Raw genomic sequence first — 22,004 nt, forward strand, 5'->3', positions numbered from 1 at the left:
CCTGTTTTCCTTCTTTTTTTTGCCATATTCGCAGGGAAACCGAGAGCACGACTCGTTTGTTTGGGACTCAGGTTTAATCTTCTCGATTGGCAGAGCCGCACATGGGGAAATGGAAATGGTAGTGAAATTTATGTGACTTGTGGAGCATAGCATCAGGCAACAAATGGGACACATTTTCAGTGGAACTCAGCAGCAGCGCCTGCCTTAAACACTTTCCGAATGATTGATTGGCCCCCTGACTTTGAGCGCATTAACCATACGCCCTATTGCACACACAAGTTGCTTCATTTTATTGCCTTTGCCTTTTCTGTACCACTGTCCCCCCGCCAATGCCAACGGTCAATTGATTCGAATCTGTAGTAGCACTTTTCACTTTGGTCTTTGCATATCCTCAAAAACAGGATCAGACATCAGCGTCGGGCATCTGGCATTGAGCCATTTTGAATACTGATTGCCCCGACACTTGAGGGCAATCTCTGGTGTGATTTTCTGATGAGATTCTGGGGCTGCTCTGTCCGTCAAATGGCAAAGGTGACCAGGCCCTGGCCCCACAAATGCATAGACACATTTGCGCATTTTCATATTTGATTAGCTGCCACAGTGTTCTGGACTGTTCTGAGCTGCAGCTTTGGTTGGTGGCATTTTTAATATGACAATCAACGGAGCAGAAGCCAATCAGACCGCCAGGGAGAACACTGGCAGGCAGATATTGCATCAACTGGAAAAAGGTATGGATGACATGACATGACACGGAGCGCCACGGGCGCTCTATGATGCGATTATAGGGTGCCAGAGCTTTCAACTTTTGCCTTGGCCATGCCATGCATTGAACCGTAACAAAAATGGCTTCTCGAAAAGAGGGCCATGCCGTTGATGACAAATGCCAAAACTCTGATCCGGAGCAAACAAAGAATGCAGCACAATTGGGCATCAATCATGCGCAAAATTGATTAGTTTAACGTTTCCAAGAATCGCTCCTTTCTGTCCTTGCAAATATTTGTGCGCGCATCTGACACGCTTCATCGTTATGAACGAGAGTCTGTTCTACGAATGGGGGAAAGGTCTATGTCCGGATGCAGCAAAAGTGTCGAGTGTCAAAGCAAAATGAAAGCTGAGACGATGCTGGCAAGTGTTGAAAGCTTAACTTTAATTTCCGCACAAACATGCTGTTCAATAGATAAAATGGGGAGAATAGAATGGGGGCATTCAGCCAGGCAACCGGCCCTGGTAACGACCTGCAACTAAGCTTGGGGCTGGCTGGGCTGGCTGAATGTATAGCATACCCTCGAGCGCATCGCAACGCGACACTGAACACGCGCTTCTCGGTGGCAGATTGCGTCAGGCACTTGGCCAATTCATAAAAGCCAACAGCGGTGACTACTCAAAGCTATTTCCGTTGCATTTCAGTAAAAATGACAATTTTCGCTTCGTCGTGCTTCAGGCACTCCCTACTCCTCTGCTGCTGCTGCTGCTCGTTATATTTTCTGTAGCGGAAATGCACTTGAAAGTGCACAAGGATTTCCGGCTTAGGTCTGCTCCAGCTCCAGCTCCAGCTCCATGCCTTCGTCCATGTCAACGCCTCGGTTGATTAATGCCAAAGCGATTGGCTGGCTGGCTGGCGAAATTGCATCAAAGCGTTGAGCGGCGGAAACTGCATTTCCTGTGGCACGGCTGGAGCATGGCAAATGAATGCAATTAGCGGCAGTCTGAGAGCCTGACAGGTAGGGCTCTCTGCCTCGCCTTTAGCCTGGCCAAAACCCGCACGAAGACATCTCAGTTTATGAGTCTGCTTTCACATACACACACCCACATACCTTACGGGCCTCGAGGATGACAGGCTGTTCGCCGTTGTGTAATTTACGAGCCACCAGCCTCCACAATCTGCACCTTTGCAGGCTTCCGCTATCTGTGGCTTCTCTCCTTCGAAAATTACACAACCAAAGTAGGCATTAAAGCTTTATGTGTCACTCATACGCCATGTTGCACTTTCCGATGCCAGGCGCAGGCAGTAAACATTTCCCAAAGTATTCTGTTCTGTGGACTCCTTTTGAGGTTGCCGAACATACTTTCCACGTCTTTTTTGTACCATTTTCCTTTTTATTGTAGTTGGTGATGCTGTGAAAATATGTTGGCCACTTGACAGCAAATGCACATATCGGAAACAAACTTTCACTGCTGTGTGTTTCCTTTTTTTACTTTGCTTTTTATTAATTTAGTGGAAAATTGTTTTCGCTCGGCGGAGGGATGGCGTGTTTGTGGTTTGTTAGGTCTCTGATTAAAATTTCCTCTTTGAGGTCTCAGAAGACGCAACAGTAGACCACTTGATGAACTCAATTTGATTAGAGAAAGCAGGAGATACTCCACTTGTCTTTTCCTACCCGAATATAAATATTTTCTTATTATTTTCATTACCGTCTGCTACCTCTGACGAATGCATGGACTTCTGGCTGATGTCTAGACATAGGGGAAGACATTAGGGCAGACCCTACATCATATGTGTGCTTATTACTTGTACGGGGATAAACATCACATCTAATATTTGTCGCTCAATTTGTCGTCTCGTGTGTCAGCGATTACCCCGAGGCTGGCTCGTTATTTGTGGCCCCATTGTAAATTATAACACTCATACGCAGTGTGGTCTCTACTGCTATCTGTCATTGACAGCCGCATCACCAAACCAAACCAGACCAGACCCTACGCCACCAATGACGGTTAGTCGGCACGTGGAGGTCGGTGGGTGGTTGGGTAAATCCTCTCTGACGCTGATACTGAGCAAGAGAGCGAGTGTTTTGCATGTGATTATGCACTTGCCTTCAGGCACCACGCAAGTTGGGCTTCGTTCACGTGTTGCGAGCGGGTAGGGTTTCTCGTCTCTCATTTTTTTACTGTTTTTAAAATGCTTCCCCACGTTTCGCGTGTCTCCGAACACGTGAGAGGGAATAACACATTTAGTCCAGATATATATACATTTTAGTCGTCGGGAAAAATAAATATAAAAGCAATGAAAATGAATGTACATATTTTCATGATATGGCAAACAATTTGCATATCAAGTGCCAGAGCCAGAGCCGCATGTTACCAAAAAGAATGCCGAATGAATGACGGAGAAAAATATTCAACATGTTTTATTGTTTTTCATATGCATATGAATGCTGATTGCCATTAGCCGTAGAGTGCGAGTGTGGCTGGAGAGTCCTTCAAGTTTCCGACAAAACTTTGCACCCGGTGCAAACACAACCCGATTCGGGCTATGAATGAAGAATAAATAGCGGACAAATTAAATTTAGATTGTGATTTCTACCATTCATATTTCTTGGGAATACAACCCAACAAAAAGGAGGAAATGAAAACTGTTTGGCCATCAAAAAATACAAGAGTTTCCGGCCGAAACACAAAACAGTTAAAAACAAAAATGATGCCCGCAGTCATGCAAAAATTGTATTGGCTTTGTTCTCAGAGTGGCTCCCTGGCTCCCTGGCTCTGTGGCACTCCTGCCTTCTGGCTTTCTTCTGCCTCAGCTGTATTCACTGACCGAGTTAGGGCTGTCAAGGAGCCCAGTCTGTAGTCCACACTGGGGGCAGCTCTGTTTATTCGGCATCAGGCAACAGCAGCAGCTGCTGCAACAAAACCACCAGCAAATAAGCCAAGTTTCTGACTTTGGCCCTGAGCGCCACAGCACCAGCCGGAGCAGCAGCAGCAGCAGCAACAGAAGGAGCAGCAGCAGTTGTACCACATCCTATCTAGATATTAGCCTGGACTTTTGTTGCATAATTTTGGGCTTACAGTTGACAGGACACACAACTCCTGAAAGGATTCAGCTTTAGCAAACACACTCGTATATCATCCATACCCCACAGCAAGACCCAGACAAGCTTTTTATTTAAGTAATTATGCGTAAATCAAAATTCCCCGAGAGCCACACGGAAATGGGTTCAACCTTTGTTATGGCAGACAGCTCTTGAATGTGTACAAGTATGAGTTTCCGCTTATGTGTGTAAGTGAGAGCTGCTTTTGCTTATGTGTGTAAGTGAGAGCTGCTTAAGTGCTTGCCGGACCCAGCCGCAGTGCTGCTGGAATGCTTGGCTTTTTTTAGACAGCTGCAAATGTGTTGGAATAAACCCAGCTGTGGATAGAATGAAAACTCTGTATATTTTTCAGCAGTGGCTTAGCTTAAGCCATCACTGACCCTTGGGTGCTAAAAACACATGCACACATACGCCCTGCGTTTCGGTGGTCTTTTGTACTGGGCTTGTACAAACATCGTACTCCAAAAAAATAGAAAAAGTAAAAGCATTTACCACCGCCAAAGTGTCTGTGTGATGTCGTTAGAATCTGGCCCCAGTCCCTGCTCCTTGGCACCTCTGGCACTCGGACCAGAGACACGCCACAGAAACCTTCTCAGGGCTGTCCTCAACGCACATTTTTTTTTTGCTGCTGTCTTTGTGCAGGGACAAAAGCGTTTTGGTCGAGTGTGCGAGAGTAGCATATTTTAAGGTTGAGAAGAGAGGGCAAGCAGCGCAGACAGGCATTTCACCTTCGCTGAAATGTATGCCAGACATGTCCTGGACGAGAGGACAAAAGGGTTGCTCTTGGTTGGTTGGTTCCTTTTGGCTTTAAGGACAGCCACGCACACTGCTGACTATCTTTGGCTATGCAAAACCAGCTGAGAGAGTAAGGACTAATAAACAATTTTCGCGATAAACAGAGGGAAAGCTTGAACTTGAGCTCCAGCTGCGAGATCTAATGCAATTTGTCCTGGCATTGAGAGGGTGTCATGAGCTTGCACATAATTGCATTTCATTGTGATTGCCGTTTCCTTTCCCGTTCCCGGCCTTGGGGCTCCAGTGCGGAGGGATCTTTCCCACTCAATCCCCACTCATCCTCAGCTCTACGCTGCACTTAATCAAATTGAGCGCCCTGGCAAATGTCAGTGAACCTTGAGAGGCGAAGTGGATTCCATGTAATTATTTGCCACAGTTGTCCGCACAGTTGGCACAAGGTTCAAGAACAACAGAACAGAACAGAACAGAGCAGTGCTCGGCATGAACTTGACGATTGCCAGGACATTCGCGTGCGAGCTGAAGAGCAGTAAAAATGGAGAAGCAGAATCAGAAGGAGCAAAGACCAACACGCCATAGTCACGTACAAAGCTCTCCTCTCTTTGGGTGCGAAACTAGTTTTGCATGCCCTAGGACTAAGGACTAACTGCCAGGACCTGCAGCCAGTCTCTGAGTGTCCTCACCTGAAGAATTCTGGAATTGGACCTCTCTGCTGTTTTACATTTTACATATCCTACTGCCGCCGCGAAACCGAAAAATAAAGTAATTTGTTTAATTCCATTAGAGCACTCCTCTACGTGCCCGGCATTAAAAATTCCGCACAGCTCTGGGCTGTGGGCCACCCACTGGCCATGGACAGGGTCCGATCACGCAGCATGCATCGGGCATTGAAAATTTGTGCCAATTAGAGGCGCGTTGTTTCTGGTCTATGGGACTCCATGGGGCGTCCTGACATGGCCAGACGACTATGGGGAGCCCTCCCTCTGGCCTTCCTCCCTGCAAATCAAATTTTTTGTTTCCTTGGACACTTTTTTTGTCCCTGGTGGGCTGTGGCACGAGCACGCTCGAGCGCGTGGACTGTGACTGGGATGTACATATATTTAATGAATTTTTAATGCACTTTTGCCTTGCACTTTCAATCGCGACTGTGTTTGCCAAGTTGTCAAGTTCGATGGATGTTCGAGCAGACCGGGGGGGCTGGATGTCACTGAGGTTGGGCTAAGAGAGCACCAGCTGTTGGCAGAGCATTGCGTAAGACGGGGTTGACACAATTGGAATGCGCGTGGACATGTTGTCACACAGGTGCTGCTTGGATTAGCATTGAAAAATAGCAAGAAAAACAGCTTCTTGTGTGTCAGCATAAAAAAAACAGGGGCAGAAGCTACCAGGAATGGATTGTGCGAAAGAAGGGGACAAGAGCTACCAGGAATGGGATTGATTGTAAGAAAAGACGACTAACAAGACTGCCTTAAAGATGAATGGCAGTCAATCAGAAACTAACGAATATCAATGGCAGCAGGGATTGGGGGTCCGACTCCTACCTACACGGAGCTTTTTCATTAGCCATTCCCTGGTGGACACATTAGCGTGAATTATTCATGCCGAGGCGATGACAGAGCGAAATCAACAGTTCTGCGTCTGTGTGCCTCTCTGAATTATGGTCATAAATATATTTTTGCTGCCACTGCCACTGCCTCTACCTGAAGCGTCTTCTCATGGATCTTTTTTTCGCGTGCTGCAACATTTCGCAGAGGGCTAGGAAAGGATAAACTCGGTTAGTTGGTGGCCGTTCAAGGACCTGGCCAATTAACCTCCTCGGAAACACCTGCAGCTAATGGTTGGCTACTCTACTCCTTTGGTTCCTGTGCATGCTATCCGCCGGTTATATCATCAGCAGCACAGGTTAAATATAAACCAGCTAACACACGACTTTAATATCAATGATAATAATATACGTGGCTGTGGACATACCCCGTTTCATCATACGTATATCATTTCCTAGAAATTCTACGAGTGAGTGTGCGTGTGTGTGTGTGTGTGTTTGACAACCATAAAAAAGGAAAAGGAACTGGGTGTAGTCTCCGGGCCAACACACATCCACAGATAGTTCCACGTGGCCTGCATTCTATTCTGTTTTACTTTTGACGCCTTCCACTGACGGGCCTTGCCTATCGATTTTCCAGTTAAACCGTCGCCATTTTTAATGGCTTTCATTACTTGCGCTCGTCTTGTCTTTACTTTTACTTTTACCTTCATCATTTTTGTTTTTCTGTTGTTCTTTCGCTGCCTTTTGCCTGACTTTTTCTGCGTGAGTTGATTAAGAGGCGGCGGGCGGCCATCATTCTGGCATCCGTCTTGCGCTCAAATATGGCGTCAACTCTCATTTATCATGGAATTTAATTACGAGGCGCATAATTTCTCGGCCAGCCTCTTATTAAAGATTTCACGTCTACGTGCGGGCCTACTAATGGCGCGGGGCCAGGACAAAGGCGAGTTAATAATGCATGCTCGACCATTTGGGCGCCGGTAGAGTGCGACTGAGAGGCATTACGCATACGCTACATGTAACGATAAACCGCTAACGGGCCACAAAAGACCTGGCAGGACCCCAGCAGCAGCCATTGCCCTCTGTTGGTCGTACGTCAGTGTGTCCTAGTGTGTAAAACACTTCCGTCTAGAAAGGAGGGCCCAAAACCCAAGAACCTAGGGCCAGGCAGCCATTGAACAGACTTTCAAAAATCTGACTCTGTGGCGTAGGAGGAAATTCATCATTAAATATTTACACTTTCATAAATGTGTGAGTGCATTCAGAGGTGCTTAAATATTTTACGGCAGGGGCACCGGCAGCCTCCGGCTCCGCTACCAACACCCGAAAAGCCAGAAACAAATGGGAAAGAGGAAAGAGGACTTGGAAAAAACCATGCAAGCGTGAAAATCGCAGCAGCAACAACCAATGCAATGTTTGTCAGTCTCTCACTCTGTATATATTTCGTTTTTATATTTTTGGCTCATTAAAAGGCAGCCGGGAATGGATATAGAGAGAGCCAAACAAACAAAAAAAAAGGTACAAAAGAAGTTTGGAATCGTAATTTTTGTGAAGTGACAGTCGGACACAAAGACTGAAAGCTTTGAATATGATATAGGGGGCTGGCCAGGGTCTGGGTCTGGGCTCCTGTTAACAAGTTCATCTGGCCTTTTTTTCTGGGGCGGAGTTCATTTGGGGCAGTCAAGTTAGTTCATGCAGAAAAACAGAAATATTTTAATGTAATTCTATGGAAAACAGGCAGATACGTTTCTAATTTATTCATCAACCATGTAAATTATAGGTACTTTGCGGGATATTTGCACTATTAAAACTCATTGTTAAACATAACATCCACTCAGTAATCAGCCAAAGGATTTGATTAATGAATGGGGCTTGCGCCCCCTATTTACAAGTAAATCATATTTACGGATCAATCACTTAATTGCTACATTCCGACCCTGTCATTGTGGGCGGCGGCTGCTCTCGAAATAGATTTGCATTTGCCAACCTATAAGTGAAGGCCATTAAATGCAATTGTAATGCCCATTCGGCCATTTGGTTTGTTTTAAGTTTATCACTCTCTCTCTCGGCTGAATAATTTATCATCTATAATGTTTTCGTTTCGGCCCCATTAAACGGCCCGGGTACTACAGTGCTCGAGAACGACCAATAAAAATACATACGACAATTTTCGACTAATGTTAACCATAAAACAGGGCACAAAAATAACAAAAACACAAACACAAACAAACAAACAGACAAACACATGGATATATTTTCACAGGCGCTAATTAAAATATACAAGCCGCACAATGGCAGCAACAACAGAGCAGCCGCAGGACCCACAATGCGTCAAATGTGGCGTATATGTAATGTACAATTAAACACACACAAGTAAACATAGTCGCACACACACACACACACAGAGAGATTCTAACCAAGTGTCGGTTAGGACGAGGACTACCACTAGTTTGGGTTGCTGTTGCTCCCTCCCTTCCCTAACTTCCTTCCGTTTCTTGCCAATCCCCCTCTGCGGTGGTTCGTGCGTTCGCCTAATTGAAAGTAAGCAACAGCATTACTTGTACATGTAAAAAAATGCACCCCAAAAAGCAACATTAAGTTTTTGATGCCCCACCGTCTCTTGCCCCGCTTGAGTGTCGGTTCTTTTACCTAATATTCAGGGGATAAAGGCATACACTCTACTTTGACTGTGACATAGCCGCTAATCATTTAAACAGAATCATCACAAAATTATACAAAGCGACTTAAACACTCCAACACTGTTCTTCCTATAACCATTAGACGATGATTAGATGATGGGATCAGGGATCCATTAATATATCTACTAAATATTGAATGCTTTCTTTTCTTCACCTTTTTACGATACTCCCGATTCCCTCTACTACTCTGGAGATGAGACAACCAGTAAAAAATCTGTAGTCTGTACTTCGACTGTGCAGAAGCTATCTCTTTCAAATTGGAGCCTCAAAAGGCCTTGGACACCTCGCCATTTTCTCGATTTTCTAAGATAGAATCTCGTTAAGGCATTGGGACTTACATGCTCATACACACTGATATAGAAATATTGTCTCGGCTTTGATGACCAATAACAGCACGTTGTTAGGCGACCTTCTGCCTGCGGCACATATATCTTGTATCTACATACTAGTGTATTGCATACCCACCCAATACCGGGTACAGTCATTTAAATTACTCACAAGACGCGGTACGTTCGCTGCCAAATGGGGCTATAAAACTGCATTGTCTTTATTTTTAGTTGTATGCCATACAACGTACGGCACGTACTGTTAATGTTTGTCTTTGGCTTGACACAGAGCCCACACAGACGCTAGCAGCAGGCACGCACTCTCACAGATACAAGGGCTGTAAGTTAAATTAACATTTCATGGTCGCCTCTGCTCGAGGAGGAAGAGTCGCTTTCATCTTGGATTGACTCCTTCTGCTGTGCACCTGCTAATCAAATCAGCGAAATTTCTGTGTGTACGGGGAATACACACTTTGGCATCTGTGGCATCCTTAAGGAGATGCCAGGCAGCCTAATCGGCAGGCAGATCGGCTTATCAAGTGAACAGATTTGTCAATCGGAGAGGTTTGTAATTGAACGGATTTCAAATAATTGATGAGCATTTATCAGGGACTGCACTGCGCAAAAATCCAAGGTATCGCAGGTATCGAAAATATGTAAATTGGTTAAAACGAAACAGAAGCGATTTAAGCTTTACTCCAAAAATAAATTGGTACTGATGGAATACATATTCAATCTTCTATATCCTACGTTTGATCTAAGATTTTAAGAATTTTATAAAAAATTCGAAATTGTTTTAGATCAAAAATTGACGTGATTAACACCCCATTAAGACAGTTTATTATCCCGCCACTGCTCACAAACCAAGCCCGTTAGAGTCATAATTCTTTTTTCAAATTATACTTTATTAAATGCTTATAATTTGACCAAAAGGAAGATTTTATTACTACGCTTAAAGTATTTATAAAATTATATTATCGTAAAAACGACTTTGCGAGGAGGGTTTTCATCAACTATTTTACAATCGATAAAAAATTAAGCACCGAACTGTTTTAAGCACACTTTGCGAGGATATCATTTCAAGCAGAAAAGTCCAACCATATTAGTCCATAAAAACAGCGGCATAATAGCCCAAAATACCCATAATATATAAAACAAAAATTCACAAAAATAAGGTAACATTTTCACACTTTGCCAGAAAATATTAACTTCTAAAGCTGTCCGATCCCGTTCCACTAAGCTAGTGACATCTAAAGCTGCTGGTTAACTCTCAAATGGAATCACTAAACAACACATTGTATAATTGCAACGCAGAATCCAGGAGTGTCGACCTTCATGACCAAACTCTTCACCAATTAAGTTTGGTCAAAAAGCACTTTGGTTGCTGCACAAAATTCACACCAAAAACCGAGGAAAATATTTTCAAATTTTAATTAAATTACTTTCGGGGGAAAACTTTTGAATGCCTCAATGAGCAAAAGTTGGGAAAACTATTCAGCTTGAAACAGGTAAATGAAAAATATTTATGGCAAAAGACGACAAAAAATACTCACTCAGTTTTCTGGTGTGGACCGGAAGAATAGTTTGTCGAGTTTCACTTTCCAATATCAGAATTGACTGACAGTCGGTTAGTTATCAAATGTCAATATCAGGCGCACTGAGGCTAATTGATCGTTAATTAATCATAGAATTTACTGATGGCTGCGATGCGATAATTTATGCACTCCGTTGTGGACGGGACTGTTTGCTGTCGATGGAGGATATGCAGGCGCTGTCTCGTTTATATGCAAATGACCCAACAAGTCGGCGGCGACTGATTCGAAAATTCAAAATTCTTGGCGCAACGAGTGCAGCGGGTCCAAAGCCGAAACCGAACCGAACCAGACCCGAAGTCGAACCGCAACGAGTCCTGAAACAGGAACGAGGACATCCATCCACAGCAGTGTATTACCAACAACAACCCCCTCTTCTTCGTTCTGTGTTGCCATATCGACAGGACTGCGACTGGGAGTGTGACTGGCACTGGGACTGGGACTGGGAGTTGGTCTTGTGCTCGGGCTTCGAACTCGGGGACTCTCGTACTGCGTCTCAGACGGGGTCTCTCGGAGCCAGCCGTTTGCTGCTTGCTGCTTGCCGTTCGGGTCGAAACTGTTTGGACTGTTTTTTCTGACCCACTCTGTTGGGGCCACACTTCCTGCACACACGTTCGAGTTGCAAGCTCCTTCCACTCCTCCCGAAGTGGGTGGTAAACACAACATGGATGTGGCTGTGTGACAGCTACGTTTTTGGCACTTTCCTTTCTCGAGTGACGTAACTCTTCGCTCGTCGGCGACACTTGTTGGATTGTTGTTGTTGTGATTGTTGCTGTGCAAGTGCACGAGTACCAGTACCAGTGGTCGTACGTTTATCTGTGTAACTTGGTGGAAAGTTCAATCTTTGACAGCAGCTTCTTTACAGTTGACATGATAATGGAGCCGGAAACTTCCGGCAAGTTTCTGTCAGACTCTACGGAAAAGTTGCAAAAGTTTTGTGGGGTGGCCTTATTGATTATATGTACATTGATTTCAGCTATAGGGAATGGAATGTAAAGGAGAGTTTATACTTACTTATCTTCAGGTATCTTTTTAGCTCAAAAGGTACTCAGACTTACATACACTTACATTTCAGGCCCTGCTGCATCTCCGATTCCGGGGCTCCCAGTATTTCATTTACACGCGCCACTTCCCCCGAAACGTCAAAGACTACCGCAACAATAAAACGTGTAGCAGGAACGTGCAGGACCAACATAACACAACACAACACAATAAAACACTACAGCCACCCACCCAGACCTGCCCCTAGCCCATCCCTTTGCTGCAAGTTCGCTTGCAACACGTTCGATGTCGCAGCTACGTCTCAGTGGTAACTTCGCCGGCTGAGAGTATTTTTGGGGGAGATGCTTAGGCGTCCGTCCATTCGTCCGTCGAATGGGTTAGATAACTTTTGCTTTTAATTGGGTCTTGGGGGTGCCGTTAATGCACCTTTGCTAGGGGTCCAACCTTATCATGGAGCTATCACATGTCCAGAGTTCATGGCGGTCATTAGCTTCGATACTTGAAGGCTTTTAAGGTAGCCGAAAAGGTCAGTTGGTCACATTAGCAACAGCAAAGCATCAGCATCTCACCGACAATTCAGAGGCGGATCTCATAAAAGTTTCGATTACAGGTGTGGACCATTTTTTTGTTGCATAAAAGAGGTTTTTATCTCAAACCAGACGTCGGTCAAGCACCTCTTTCTCTCTCAAGAGATGATGGGAGTATTGGATTACGCAGCTGCCCGCCAGTCAAGTTATTAACCTCAGACTCAGGTCCGAGTTTATTCAAGCTGATCTCAGGCTGAGAACATTTATGGAAAAATGGCATGGCAACAGGGACCCTCGTAACTGAAACATCGTCCACAGGAAGCACCTCCAATTTGCTAGATGAAATGAAACTGTCAATGCCGTCTCACAGTTGGGAACACCCACATACGAAAGAGACTCCGAAGTCCTCACTGTAACTCAAGATCAAAGGAAGACCATTACACTGATCAATGAACCCAGAGTCCCAGCCCCGATCCCGATCCCGATCCGGATCCCGGATCCAGACATTAACGTCATCTCTGTCTCTTTGCTTCCGATCTGTCTGCACTCGATCGGATGGATCTTTGGGATGTTTTTTTTTTTAGCTTCCTGAAGAATCAATTACACATCCAGTCTCGGAGCAACAGATGTGTTCCCTGGCGAAAGATCACTAACCATCTCAAATAACATTAACCAGACACGACAGACATTTTTTTTTATCTTTCATAAAAAAATGTGCCTCTTCCTTACTGCTGCTGCGTCGTTGCGGAATTTTCTATGCAATAAAAGCTGCAGGACAATAGCAGAGCCATCAACAAGGATATCAGATGATAAACGCACCTCCCACCCCCAACCTCCTCCCTCAGATAACGAAGAAGAATTGTTTTCACTGCCTCAGCAAAAAGTTCCTGTTATTGTTGTTGATGCGACAATAGCAAAATGTATAAAGTCATTTCTATGGAAATCATTAAAAATGCGGGACTTTTCAGTTTCAATAAGAAACTGTTGCCGCACACGGAGAGGGAAAACCCAGCATAATGAAGGAAGTTGTTGCCAATCGAAACAAAAGCAAGTCACGGCGGCACCAAAGCCCAAGATTTGTACGGAATTACAAACGATTTGTATGCAGACTGGCTGCGAAAATTTAACACAACAAACAGAGCGGAATAAAATGGGGATTTTCGTATTTGATGGGCATGTAAAGAACCAAATGGTAATTATTCATTGGGATAACGACAACTGAGGTTCATTCGAGTACAGGGATAATAGGTCATTTTTGATTTCACATACTTATTCCAATGTAGCTTATAGTCCATTGGGTAAGACCCCTGCGCACTCGCTTTATCGGACTTTATCGGATACTATAGGAAAGAAAGCCAAAGTACAAATTAACCCTAGTTTCTGCTTATCAAAATCGTTTCCACAGAAAATAAACTAGAGAATATTTCCACTAACAGCCCTAATCGGCTTCCTGGTGCTATGCTGCGACGACTTAGCTAAATAGGCACATGGTTAACGAACGTCAGAAGCGGGCCGCGCACGCGCTCCTCGCCTCATTTCGCATGCGAGGCAGAGACCCCACGGGAACGTTCGCCGAATTATGTACGATAAAAAGTACGCCGGAACGGGGCGTGCGAACCGACCGGTCTGATGTTGGGCATTATAAATGCGATGGCAGATTGTCCAGATATTGCGGCGATGGGTGCGCACTCAGTGCAGAGACATCGTGAATGGACTGACAATACCGGGATAGATGGTCCAGTGAGAAACAGAGGCACTGTTGCGGTTGTGGTTGCGGCCTACGTGATCGACTGGACATCAGCCATCAGCCGGAAGAGGGAGAGTTGCTTGCCCTACGAGCCCTACGTTCAGGAAGTCGGTTGATCGACGTCGTCGACCGGGTTCAGTGTCCAGTTTTTGTACTTGAAACCCAAATTACGCAGTTCCCGAAATACCAAAAATAAACAGCACATCCCCGAGGCACATCCCCCAAAAGCTCGGTATTTTTGGCCAGAACGTAAAGTACCGCTAGGCGGGCAAGTGCGCAAGTGGGCCGCAGTGCCGAAACCCGGTTGTGATGTCACCAAGCACGGTGTTCGCTAAGCGGGTTTTTTTTTTGTACACGAACTTACACTTGAACTCCCCATCGCTGAGAGGCTGATGATGATTAACGCAGCCAGCCCGAACGAATCGGGCTCGGATCAGTTGGAAGTGTTCACATTCACGTCAAAGGGGCTTGCATTGCATAAGAGACCCAGATCATATCGATTGACACGCCCCTAACCGATTAGTTGCAGTCCTCTGTCTTTGGGCAGGTGTGAATACATAGGTTCATAAAGAATACATTCAACTCAGGGAAACCTTTGGTATATCCATTTAATGTAGTCTAAATTGGTGAAAAGATGGCAACAATATCATCATTTATACTAATGGCTTATACCGTATAACTACGGCTGGACACAGCCTGTTCAAAACTGAACCAGTTTCGTTTTTTCCTCATTAATCATCTTTGTTTTGTTTTGTTCAACATTTAAGAATCAATTAAGTCCGAAATTTATTGTGCGAAAACACGATTCCAGTGAAACAATGACAATGACCGCATCTTTGATGACTGCACACAAGCACATCGCTGATCTCTGAGATACTTCCATCCACTTACGCACTCGCTTAGCGCAGGGTTGGGTTGATCAACTGGTTTTTTCTGATAAGTGTGTTATTTTCTGCCTGAACCGAGCAGACAGAACGCATGGGATTTTTATGACCTATTGAAACAAAAAAAAATAGATGCAAGAAAATAAAATATAATAAAACCAAAATACTTAACATACATAACATAAAATTCATAACAAAAGAAATCAATCAAGATTAAAAATATTATTGGTATTCTAAATTAATATAAATGGAAGATACAAATAATTTTGTGACTAGTGCCTTAAATAAAATAAAAGTAAATCTTAAGTAAAATAAAGAAATAAAAATCTAAAATCGAAGGTTAAGAGGTCCTCTTAAGAGGTATCTGCCAAAAGATTTCGTATAGGTCTAAGAGTACAATAAAATGAATTCATTAGATATGAATTTGCCATGAAATGATTAGATTATGCTATATAGATACGATCTCTGCGGTTAACTCTTATGCAACAGCAGATCATAGGGTATTTAGGCTAGCGCATACATAACATTTCCAACAATCCCCTCTTTCGGAGCTTTAGTTCTGGCCAAACAAACGTGACATTTTAGATTTAAAAAAATTACGTTTTTCAAGTGTTCTTTATGGATTGCAAGGTTAGAATCAGTTGACCCACCCTTACGAAAATAGAGTCGGTCCCATCTATGAATCCCATCTACAGTAGATTTCTCTGCCTGCAGCTGCTGTCGCTCCTGGCAAGAGGGCTGGCAGTTAAGCCCAAAGCCGTTGCTGTCTCGGATTCCAATTTACATGTAAGGCCAGCCGTACGGACCGTGAACACAAATGGCTTCCAGCTGACAGAAGGGGGCGACGTGGGCTACTGGCTGGTCCACATCATGAATGGACAGCGGTTCATATGTGGGGCGTCCTACTATAGCTCCCTGTATGTGCTGACCTCGGCGAACTGTATGTACAGGTACCGGAAGAGCCTGAACACCATGAGCGTGGAGTACGTGAATCCCAGAATGGATCAGGAGAACAAAATCGCCCAGATCGAGAGCGTCAGTGTGCCCAAAAACTATCAATATCCCGACAACTACATGGACATTGCGGTGGTCAAGTTGCGCAGAAATTTGACCGGCAGTCCGGACACTGTTCGACTCTGCTCGCAGCCGTTGAGAAGATACCCAAAGTTCACGGCAGTGGCCTGTGGCGTAGATCCGGGAGGATCCTTTGATCGCACCGCCACCGATGATGTCGCCATAATGCCGAAAAGGTTCTGCCAGCCGCTATACAATAAGGACAAGCTTAGGATCTCCGAGACGATTGCCTGTGTCAGAGAGTGGAACAATTACAGGTACCGCATGTACGAGTTTGGATGCCCCGTGACGGCCGGTAACAACGAGCTGTGCGGCATCGTGGCCTGGGGACCACAGCTCGAAAGCGAACATCCTGGCCTCTTCACTGACATCTATCAGGTGAAAGGATTCATCCTAAAGGTGGTACGCGGCGTTTATGTAGACAGCCGACAGCTCTCAAAACGAACACGCCGCATTCGCCCAAAAAGAATGCACCGCACTTGGGCCCGATAGTGCTGTAAATTATGTACAATAATAAAATGCAATGTATAATACCATACACTAACCTGTGGCACTTCACTTGATGTTATGAGAATAAAGTTTGCGAAAACCAACTTAAGAAATAAAACAAAAAGAAAGGCATACAGAAATAAAATCAGCGATAGTAAGCGATGTAAGTAAGTATGGAAAAACGTGAAAACCATCACTTAGTCTGCACCATCAATTTAAAGGGTACAAATACAGGATAGATACTGTATCCCAATAATATATGTTCTGATTCTAGCGTCACCCCCGTCAAAGGAGGCCTGGAGATGTAAATATAAGCTTCAGCTGATACAATTCGAATTCCTAAGCTACAAAAATCTTTGGTGATTCGTTGGGTTTTAGCTTCGGTATCTGGGATCTGATTTAGATGATAGTTTCATCATCTTCATTTGTTGTTTTTTTTTCGCTGCCTCCAGTCTTCGATCCGTCTTCGGGTGGCGGAGAATCTGTTGAAGTTTTCGGCCCTTAAGGTTCAGCTCGACCCATTGGAATATTATTAAAAATATCAAATAAAAGATTCTACAAACTCAAAATGTTAAAAGCAGCACCCATGCTGCCGGCGCCAAGCCAATCGTTGTTCCAAAGAAGTTCAACCGGATTCAGTTTTGTCAATCGCGAACGGTAAGTGTTTCCCGTGCTCCGTTTATTAGTTTTTTGTTGTACTAGTTATTACTCTTCCCTACCCTCGTCCGCAATCTGCAGGGACAACCAACTTGCTTGGCGCAAGGGATTTATTCCTATGCCGCCAACGACCACCGGCTCCACTGTCGTGGGCATAAAGTACCGTGACGGCGTCATTATTGCCACCGACAGGCAGGGGACAGCCGACTGCATAGTAACCACAAACTGTATGAAGAAAATATATTGCTTGCAGGAGAACATTAAGTGAGTATTTGTTGGTGGTTGTGCCATATCCTTGTATCGTTCCAATGCATTCTGATAACACAGTGCCGGTGGGTCCGGGATCTACGGCCCAAATGGATCTTCACCGACTGCAAATGAGGTGCAAGGTGCCTGTCGTCTGTGCTAACCAGTTTGTAAAGCATCTATTGTATGACTATCAGGGCAACATCCGAATCAACCTGATCATCGGTGGGGTTGACAATGGGGGGCCTAGTCTCTATTCCACCCGCTTCGAGGGCACCACGGAGAAGGTTCCGTTCGCATCGAACGGATCGGGAGACTTTGCCGCCATGACGGTGCTGGAAAAACGATGGAGAGAAAGTCTCGACGAAAAAGGGGGCAGAGTCTCTGGCAATCGATGCCGTGAGATCAGGCATAAAAAAAGATCTGTATTCTGGCTCCCCCATCCATATCTGCGTCATCCGCACCGATTACTCGGTATCACTATATGACAAGATCTTCGCTGGGAGTCCTATTCCCAGACCACCCGTATGGAAAGTGAAACCCCAACCACCCAAAGTTCTTTTCGCTGCTGATCATGCATTGGAACCTATTGCCAACAGCTTACCTAGATCTCCACCAGAATCCGATCAGGTTGTGCCAAAGGGCACACGGACCGCCCTCGCATTAGCACGCCACAAGAGCAAGAAAACTAATAACACCACGGAAATCGATGGTTAAACTTTTGCTAGAACAAGTTTTAGTTGTTTTTGATCTCATCTAAGCTCATTTAATTGTTACTATAAATTATAGCTGTCAACTATATCCAATCTCAGCAGCAAATAATACACAAATATTCATAATATCAATTCAATGGATTTGAATTCGATTTGCTCATTGCTAAATAGCGGTCAGCCTCTGTAAGGGAACAACAGTGTTGCATCAGAATCGATACTTTGCATCGGTATTAATTCCTGTATCGATAACTGCATCGATAGTTGGGCCCATCGCAAGGTCTATTAAATGTGGGGTAAGGCAGGCGCTCTCCTTACCTTCCATGAAATAACCTTGGGACATTGCGCTGAGCTCTGGCACATTAGCTTTCGGTTATTTTAAAACCATTTTTTTTAGACCACATCCAATTAAAGAATGTATTTAAAATAAACCATTTAACTATGAAATTATTTCATTAATCGGATAAAATTATGCGGGCGGTGCTGAGGGTTCTATCTAGCTGATAATATTCAACGGAATATCAAAATCGAGGAATATGTATAAAAGAACTTAAATTCGTCAGTATATTTACGGTATATTTTGAAAATGAGACTGTATACTTCTGAGGGTCGGGCGGTATATTTTATTGTTAAATCCGCGGTCACACTGGGGAACGACCGACCAAAACAATAATAAAATTTAAAATTTAAAAAAAGCAAAGAATGGAAGTTGTGAGCGAACTCGTGCAGTTTATGCAGCCGAACCAACGGCTGGACCTCAAGGCGGTGGCGCTGACACACGTGCTGGGTGAGTGAGGGGAAGAAACAGGTGGTGGGCCACCGTTGGAGCTCCACGTGCGGCATGTTTTGGTGTATTTTGGGCAACCGTGACGTCACCTGGCAATCATTTTCAGGTCTTACGGGCAGCGCCGAGGGAAAAGCGGCTATACTGGCCCTGGACGACATGCTGATGGCTATCTTCGGTCTGACATTCGACGACAACCACACGGTGGCCAAGGATGCAGTGCTCAGCCTTATCAATCTGACGGCGGACGAGGAGTGCGCCACCAAAGTGTTTCATTTGGCCAAGCGAATCCAGCCCGTAAGAGAAGCAGCTACTTCCTAAGATAACATACTCATAGTCCCCCGCGATTACTTGCAGCCCTTCGCCATTGTGGAGGTGGCTGCCACACAAATCAGTGACGAGCAGTCGCCGCTGGCCGATCCCTGGAGCATGGTGCTCAGCAATCTAACGCGCGTGGAGAGCCTGGTGCACGAGATACTCGACATTCTGGAGCGGGGCGAGCAGACATTGCCGCGGCTGGCCAAAGCCTTTGCCCAGCTGGACTACAACAAAAAGAAAGCGCGGCTGCACTACTTGGCGCCCATCTTTTGCAACCTGACGCAGGTGGCACGCGGCCGGGAGCTGTGTTGCCACGCACGGTACCAGCTGTTGGAGAAGCTGCTGCCCTTCGCCTCGTACGAGGAAAATGTGGTGCGTCGCGGCGGCACCATTGGCATCCTGAAGAACGTTTGCTTCGATGCGGTCTACCACGGCGTGATACTCGGCGAAGATGACAACATATTGGTGGCTATTCTGCAACCGCTGTGCGGTCCGGAGGAGTTCAGCGACGAGGAAAACGACATGCTGCCCATTGAGCTTCAGGTGAGTGAGGGAGCCTATGCGCTCCCCGTCTATCCAGTCGCATATCTAAGAGACGTCTTTCCTTGGCTCCTCCAGTACCTGCCCGAAAGCAAGACACGTGAGACGGATCCAGATCTGAGGAAGATGCTCCTGGAATGCCTCCTCCAGTTGTGCTCCACGCGGCGCAGTCGGGAGATTCTGCGTGCCAAGGGCGTCTATGAAATACTGCGCGAATACCACAAGTGGGAAGCGCGAGTGGGCCTAGACCGTGATTGTCTGCTGGCCTGCGAGAATGTCGTAGATATTTTAATCAAGTTTGTTCAGAAGGAATACCCATACTCGATGATGTCTTCTGTAACGCTCTTTGTTTTATTCCAGAAAAGAGGAAGAAATCGGCCTGGATAACTACAAAAACGTTGAGGTGCCCGCGGAACAGGCCGAGAAGTTTGTTCAGGAAGATGTCGAATATGTTAAGAGTCTTTTAGATTAAAACCCACCCAATGACCCACCGTTTTGACTGTAAATACGCGTAGTGTTAGTGAAACTCATGGACGGTATTGAATTTTCAATATATTTATGCGGTTTTTATTCAGAAATGCTGATAGTTCATTTGTTTAATGCTTTGCTCCAAAATGTTGCCCTAGAAAAGTTGTACGCACGCACTTAAATGCGAGAGAAACAATTTCGATCGATTTCAATTCAATTTTTGATTAGTTCAAGTAGCGCGAGATCTATTTAGTTGATCTAATTATGCTCCACCCTTCTGTATTGTATAAGTATAAAGTTCTCTTAAGTGCTAGATACGTTCGTACATGCGTTCGAAAAATGTCATGAAACTTCATTTTAACAATCATTTGCTTGGTCGTTCATCGTGTGAGAGGGTTTCGAGGTGCGTGTTAATTGTTTGCCTTTTGATTAGTTTTCGCTTAGTTTTAGTTAAGTTGTAGTTGTAATTTTAGTTGCACTGCAAGCAAGCGATTTCAGCGGAAAATGTGTTTGAGTGTTTGCTGCCCGAAAGCAAAAACCGTTTGATTCTATCAAAATTGTTGTTTGATTGCTGAGGATTTTGTCATTTCTTATTTGCGGAAACCATTGCAAGCTCGCTTAGACTCGATAAAGTGAAATAAATAAGTACGAACCACTCGAATTCCAACTGAAAATTCATACAAATATTCTTTGTTCTTCTGTGTGTGTGTTCATTAAATGCTATTGCTGTTGATTCCTAGCTTTGCATATATGTACTCGTTTTCATAATTTGTTTAGTTGGTCCTATTGGTTCTTCTTCCGCCTCCTCACCATATCAAAATTTAGTTAGACTTTATAATTATTATTCTCTAGGCTAGGTGTAATTTTGCAAGTTGTGAACTTAGTCGTTAAAATAGCACTACTCCCATAATTATTTTGGTTTTGTTAACTTAGAACTGTTTCCTGCATAAACGGGCTAAGGGCACCATGGAAAACTGCGAACTCAAATTTAAAGATCACTGGACAATGAGCCACATTTATAAATAGGTTAATCATCTGACGACACTTTTAAGATAAGGTCTGGCCATTTTACAACCATTCAGAATCAGATAAGCACCACTCATGGGTTTTATACGAAAAAATGTCAAATTTATTTAGAAACCAGCTAACGATTCAAAATTGGTTTTTGGGCGGACTTATCTAGCCATCATGCGGCGCGACAGAACCTCGTAGGCGAAGATCTTCACCTCCTCACCGTCGTAGGGGATGTAGAGGCAACCGTGCGACGGATGCACCTTGCCGACGGTCAGAGCTCCGGCGTGATAGCCACGACCCGCGTACAGGGCCTCCCCATCGACGTTGTGTCCCACGCTAACGGCGCCGGGCGGAACCTCTCCGTTCTCCGCGGACAGCCACTCGTAGTTGTGGCCACTGAGAGCTTCGTAGCTCTCCAGCTCCACCTCCTGGTTGGCGTAGGCCACGTAAGCCTTGCCCTTGTTGGGGATCACCTTGGCCGGCAGCAGGTCGTTGCAGTAGAAGGCGCGTCCGACGTAGATGGTGTCGCCATCCGAATCATGGCCAGCCACTACGGCGTTTTGGGGGACAGTTCCGTTACTGTAGTGAAACCAAGTGTGACCTGGAAGGGATTCGCATGTAGAGGTTTAGGAGACGGGCTTCCTGTGGTAGAGCCATCCATCTTACCATCCATTTCGTTCGGGCTGTCGCAATGTATTATGCAAGCCCATTCGAGGGAAGTATTTCTTGAGCGATAGTCCTTATCAGCTTATCCCGGTCTGGCCCGATAACGAATCAGATGCACTCAAAAAAAGTATACATATTTGAATGTGAACTTTCTAG

At 45.0% G+C, this 22,004-nt stretch overlaps 4 protein-coding genes across 4 annotated transcripts; 3 read left to right on the forward strand and 1 right to left on the reverse strand.

Moving 5' to 3' along the window:
• Positions 1-15,510: 15,510 nt before the first annotated feature.
• LOC108154346 (seminase-like) lies at positions 15,511-16,546 on the forward strand. The gene has a single exon (XM_017284612.2). The coding sequence runs from the start codon at positions 15,561-15,563 to the stop codon at positions 16,446-16,448; it is 888 nt and encodes a 295-aa protein (XP_017140101.1). The 5' UTR covers positions 15,511-15,560; the 3' UTR covers positions 16,449-16,546.
• Positions 16,547-16,761: 215 nt separating this feature from the next.
• Positions 16,762-18,605, forward strand: LOC108154589 (proteasome subunit beta type-7-like). Its single transcript, XM_033388791.1, has 3 exons — positions 16,762-17,102; positions 17,184-17,366; positions 17,430-18,605. The coding sequence occupies exons 1-3, from the start codon at positions 17,014-17,016 to the stop codon at positions 17,509-17,511; spliced, it is 354 nt and encodes a 117-aa protein (XP_033244682.1). The 5' UTR covers positions 16,762-17,013; the 3' UTR covers positions 17,512-18,605.
• Positions 18,606-18,687: 82 nt separating this feature from the next.
• LOC108156596 (protein HGH1 homolog) lies at positions 18,688-21,145 on the forward strand. The gene is made up of 5 exons (XM_017288137.2): positions 18,688-18,845; positions 18,952-19,139; positions 19,200-19,703; positions 19,779-19,996; positions 20,061-21,145. Exons 1-5 carry the CDS (start codon positions 18,761-18,763, stop codon positions 20,170-20,172), a joined length of 1,107 nt encoding a protein of 368 aa, XP_017143626.1. The 5' UTR covers positions 18,688-18,760; the 3' UTR covers positions 20,173-21,145.
• A 129-nt stretch (positions 21,146-21,274) lies between these two features.
• On the reverse strand, positions 21,275-21,941 carry LOC108156600 (natterin-3). Its single transcript, XM_017288143.2, has 2 exons — positions 21,849-21,941; positions 21,275-21,783 (listed from the first exon to the last, which is right to left on the reverse strand). The coding sequence occupies exons 1-2, from the start codon at positions 21,853-21,855 to the stop codon at positions 21,344-21,346; spliced, it is 447 nt and encodes a 148-aa protein (XP_017143632.1). The 5' UTR covers positions 21,856-21,941; the 3' UTR covers positions 21,275-21,343.
• Between the last annotated feature and the right edge of the window lie 63 nt (positions 21,942-22,004).

This window comes from Drosophila miranda, chromosome 2 (genome assembly GCF_003369915.1).
Source record: "Drosophila miranda strain MSH22 chromosome 2, D.miranda_PacBio2.1, whole genome shotgun sequence".
NCBI classification, from domain to species: domain Eukaryota; kingdom Metazoa; phylum Arthropoda; class Insecta; order Diptera; family Drosophilidae; genus Drosophila; species Drosophila miranda.

Excerpts from the sequence above, each read along its gene's own strand:
- LOC108154589 (XM_033388791.1), top strand. The coding sequence starts at position 17,014 with ATGTTAAAAGCAGCACCCATGCTGCCGGCGCCAAGCCAATCGTTGTTC. Across the intron at positions 17,103-17,183 it reads AGTTTTGTCAATCGCGAACG|GGACAACCAACTTGCTTGGC; the intron begins GTAAGTGTTTCC and ends CGCAATCTGCAG. Across the intron at positions 17,367-17,429 it reads TGCTTGCAGGAGAACATTAA|TGCCGGTGGGTCCGGGATCT; the intron begins GTGAGTATTTGT and ends CTGATAACACAG.
- LOC108154346 (XM_017284612.2), top strand. The coding sequence starts at position 15,561 with ATGAATCCCATCTACAGTAGATTTCTCTGCCTGCAGCTGCTGTCGCTC.
- LOC108156596 (XM_017288137.2), top strand. The coding sequence starts at position 18,761 with ATGGAAGTTGTGAGCGAACTCGTGCAGTTTATGCAGCCGAACCAACGG. Across the intron at positions 18,846-18,951 it reads GGCGCTGACACACGTGCTGG|GTCTTACGGGCAGCGCCGAG; the intron begins GTGAGTGAGGGG and ends AATCATTTTCAG. Across the intron at positions 19,704-19,778 it reads TGCTGCCCATTGAGCTTCAG|TACCTGCCCGAAAGCAAGAC; the intron begins GTGAGTGAGGGA and ends TGGCTCCTCCAG.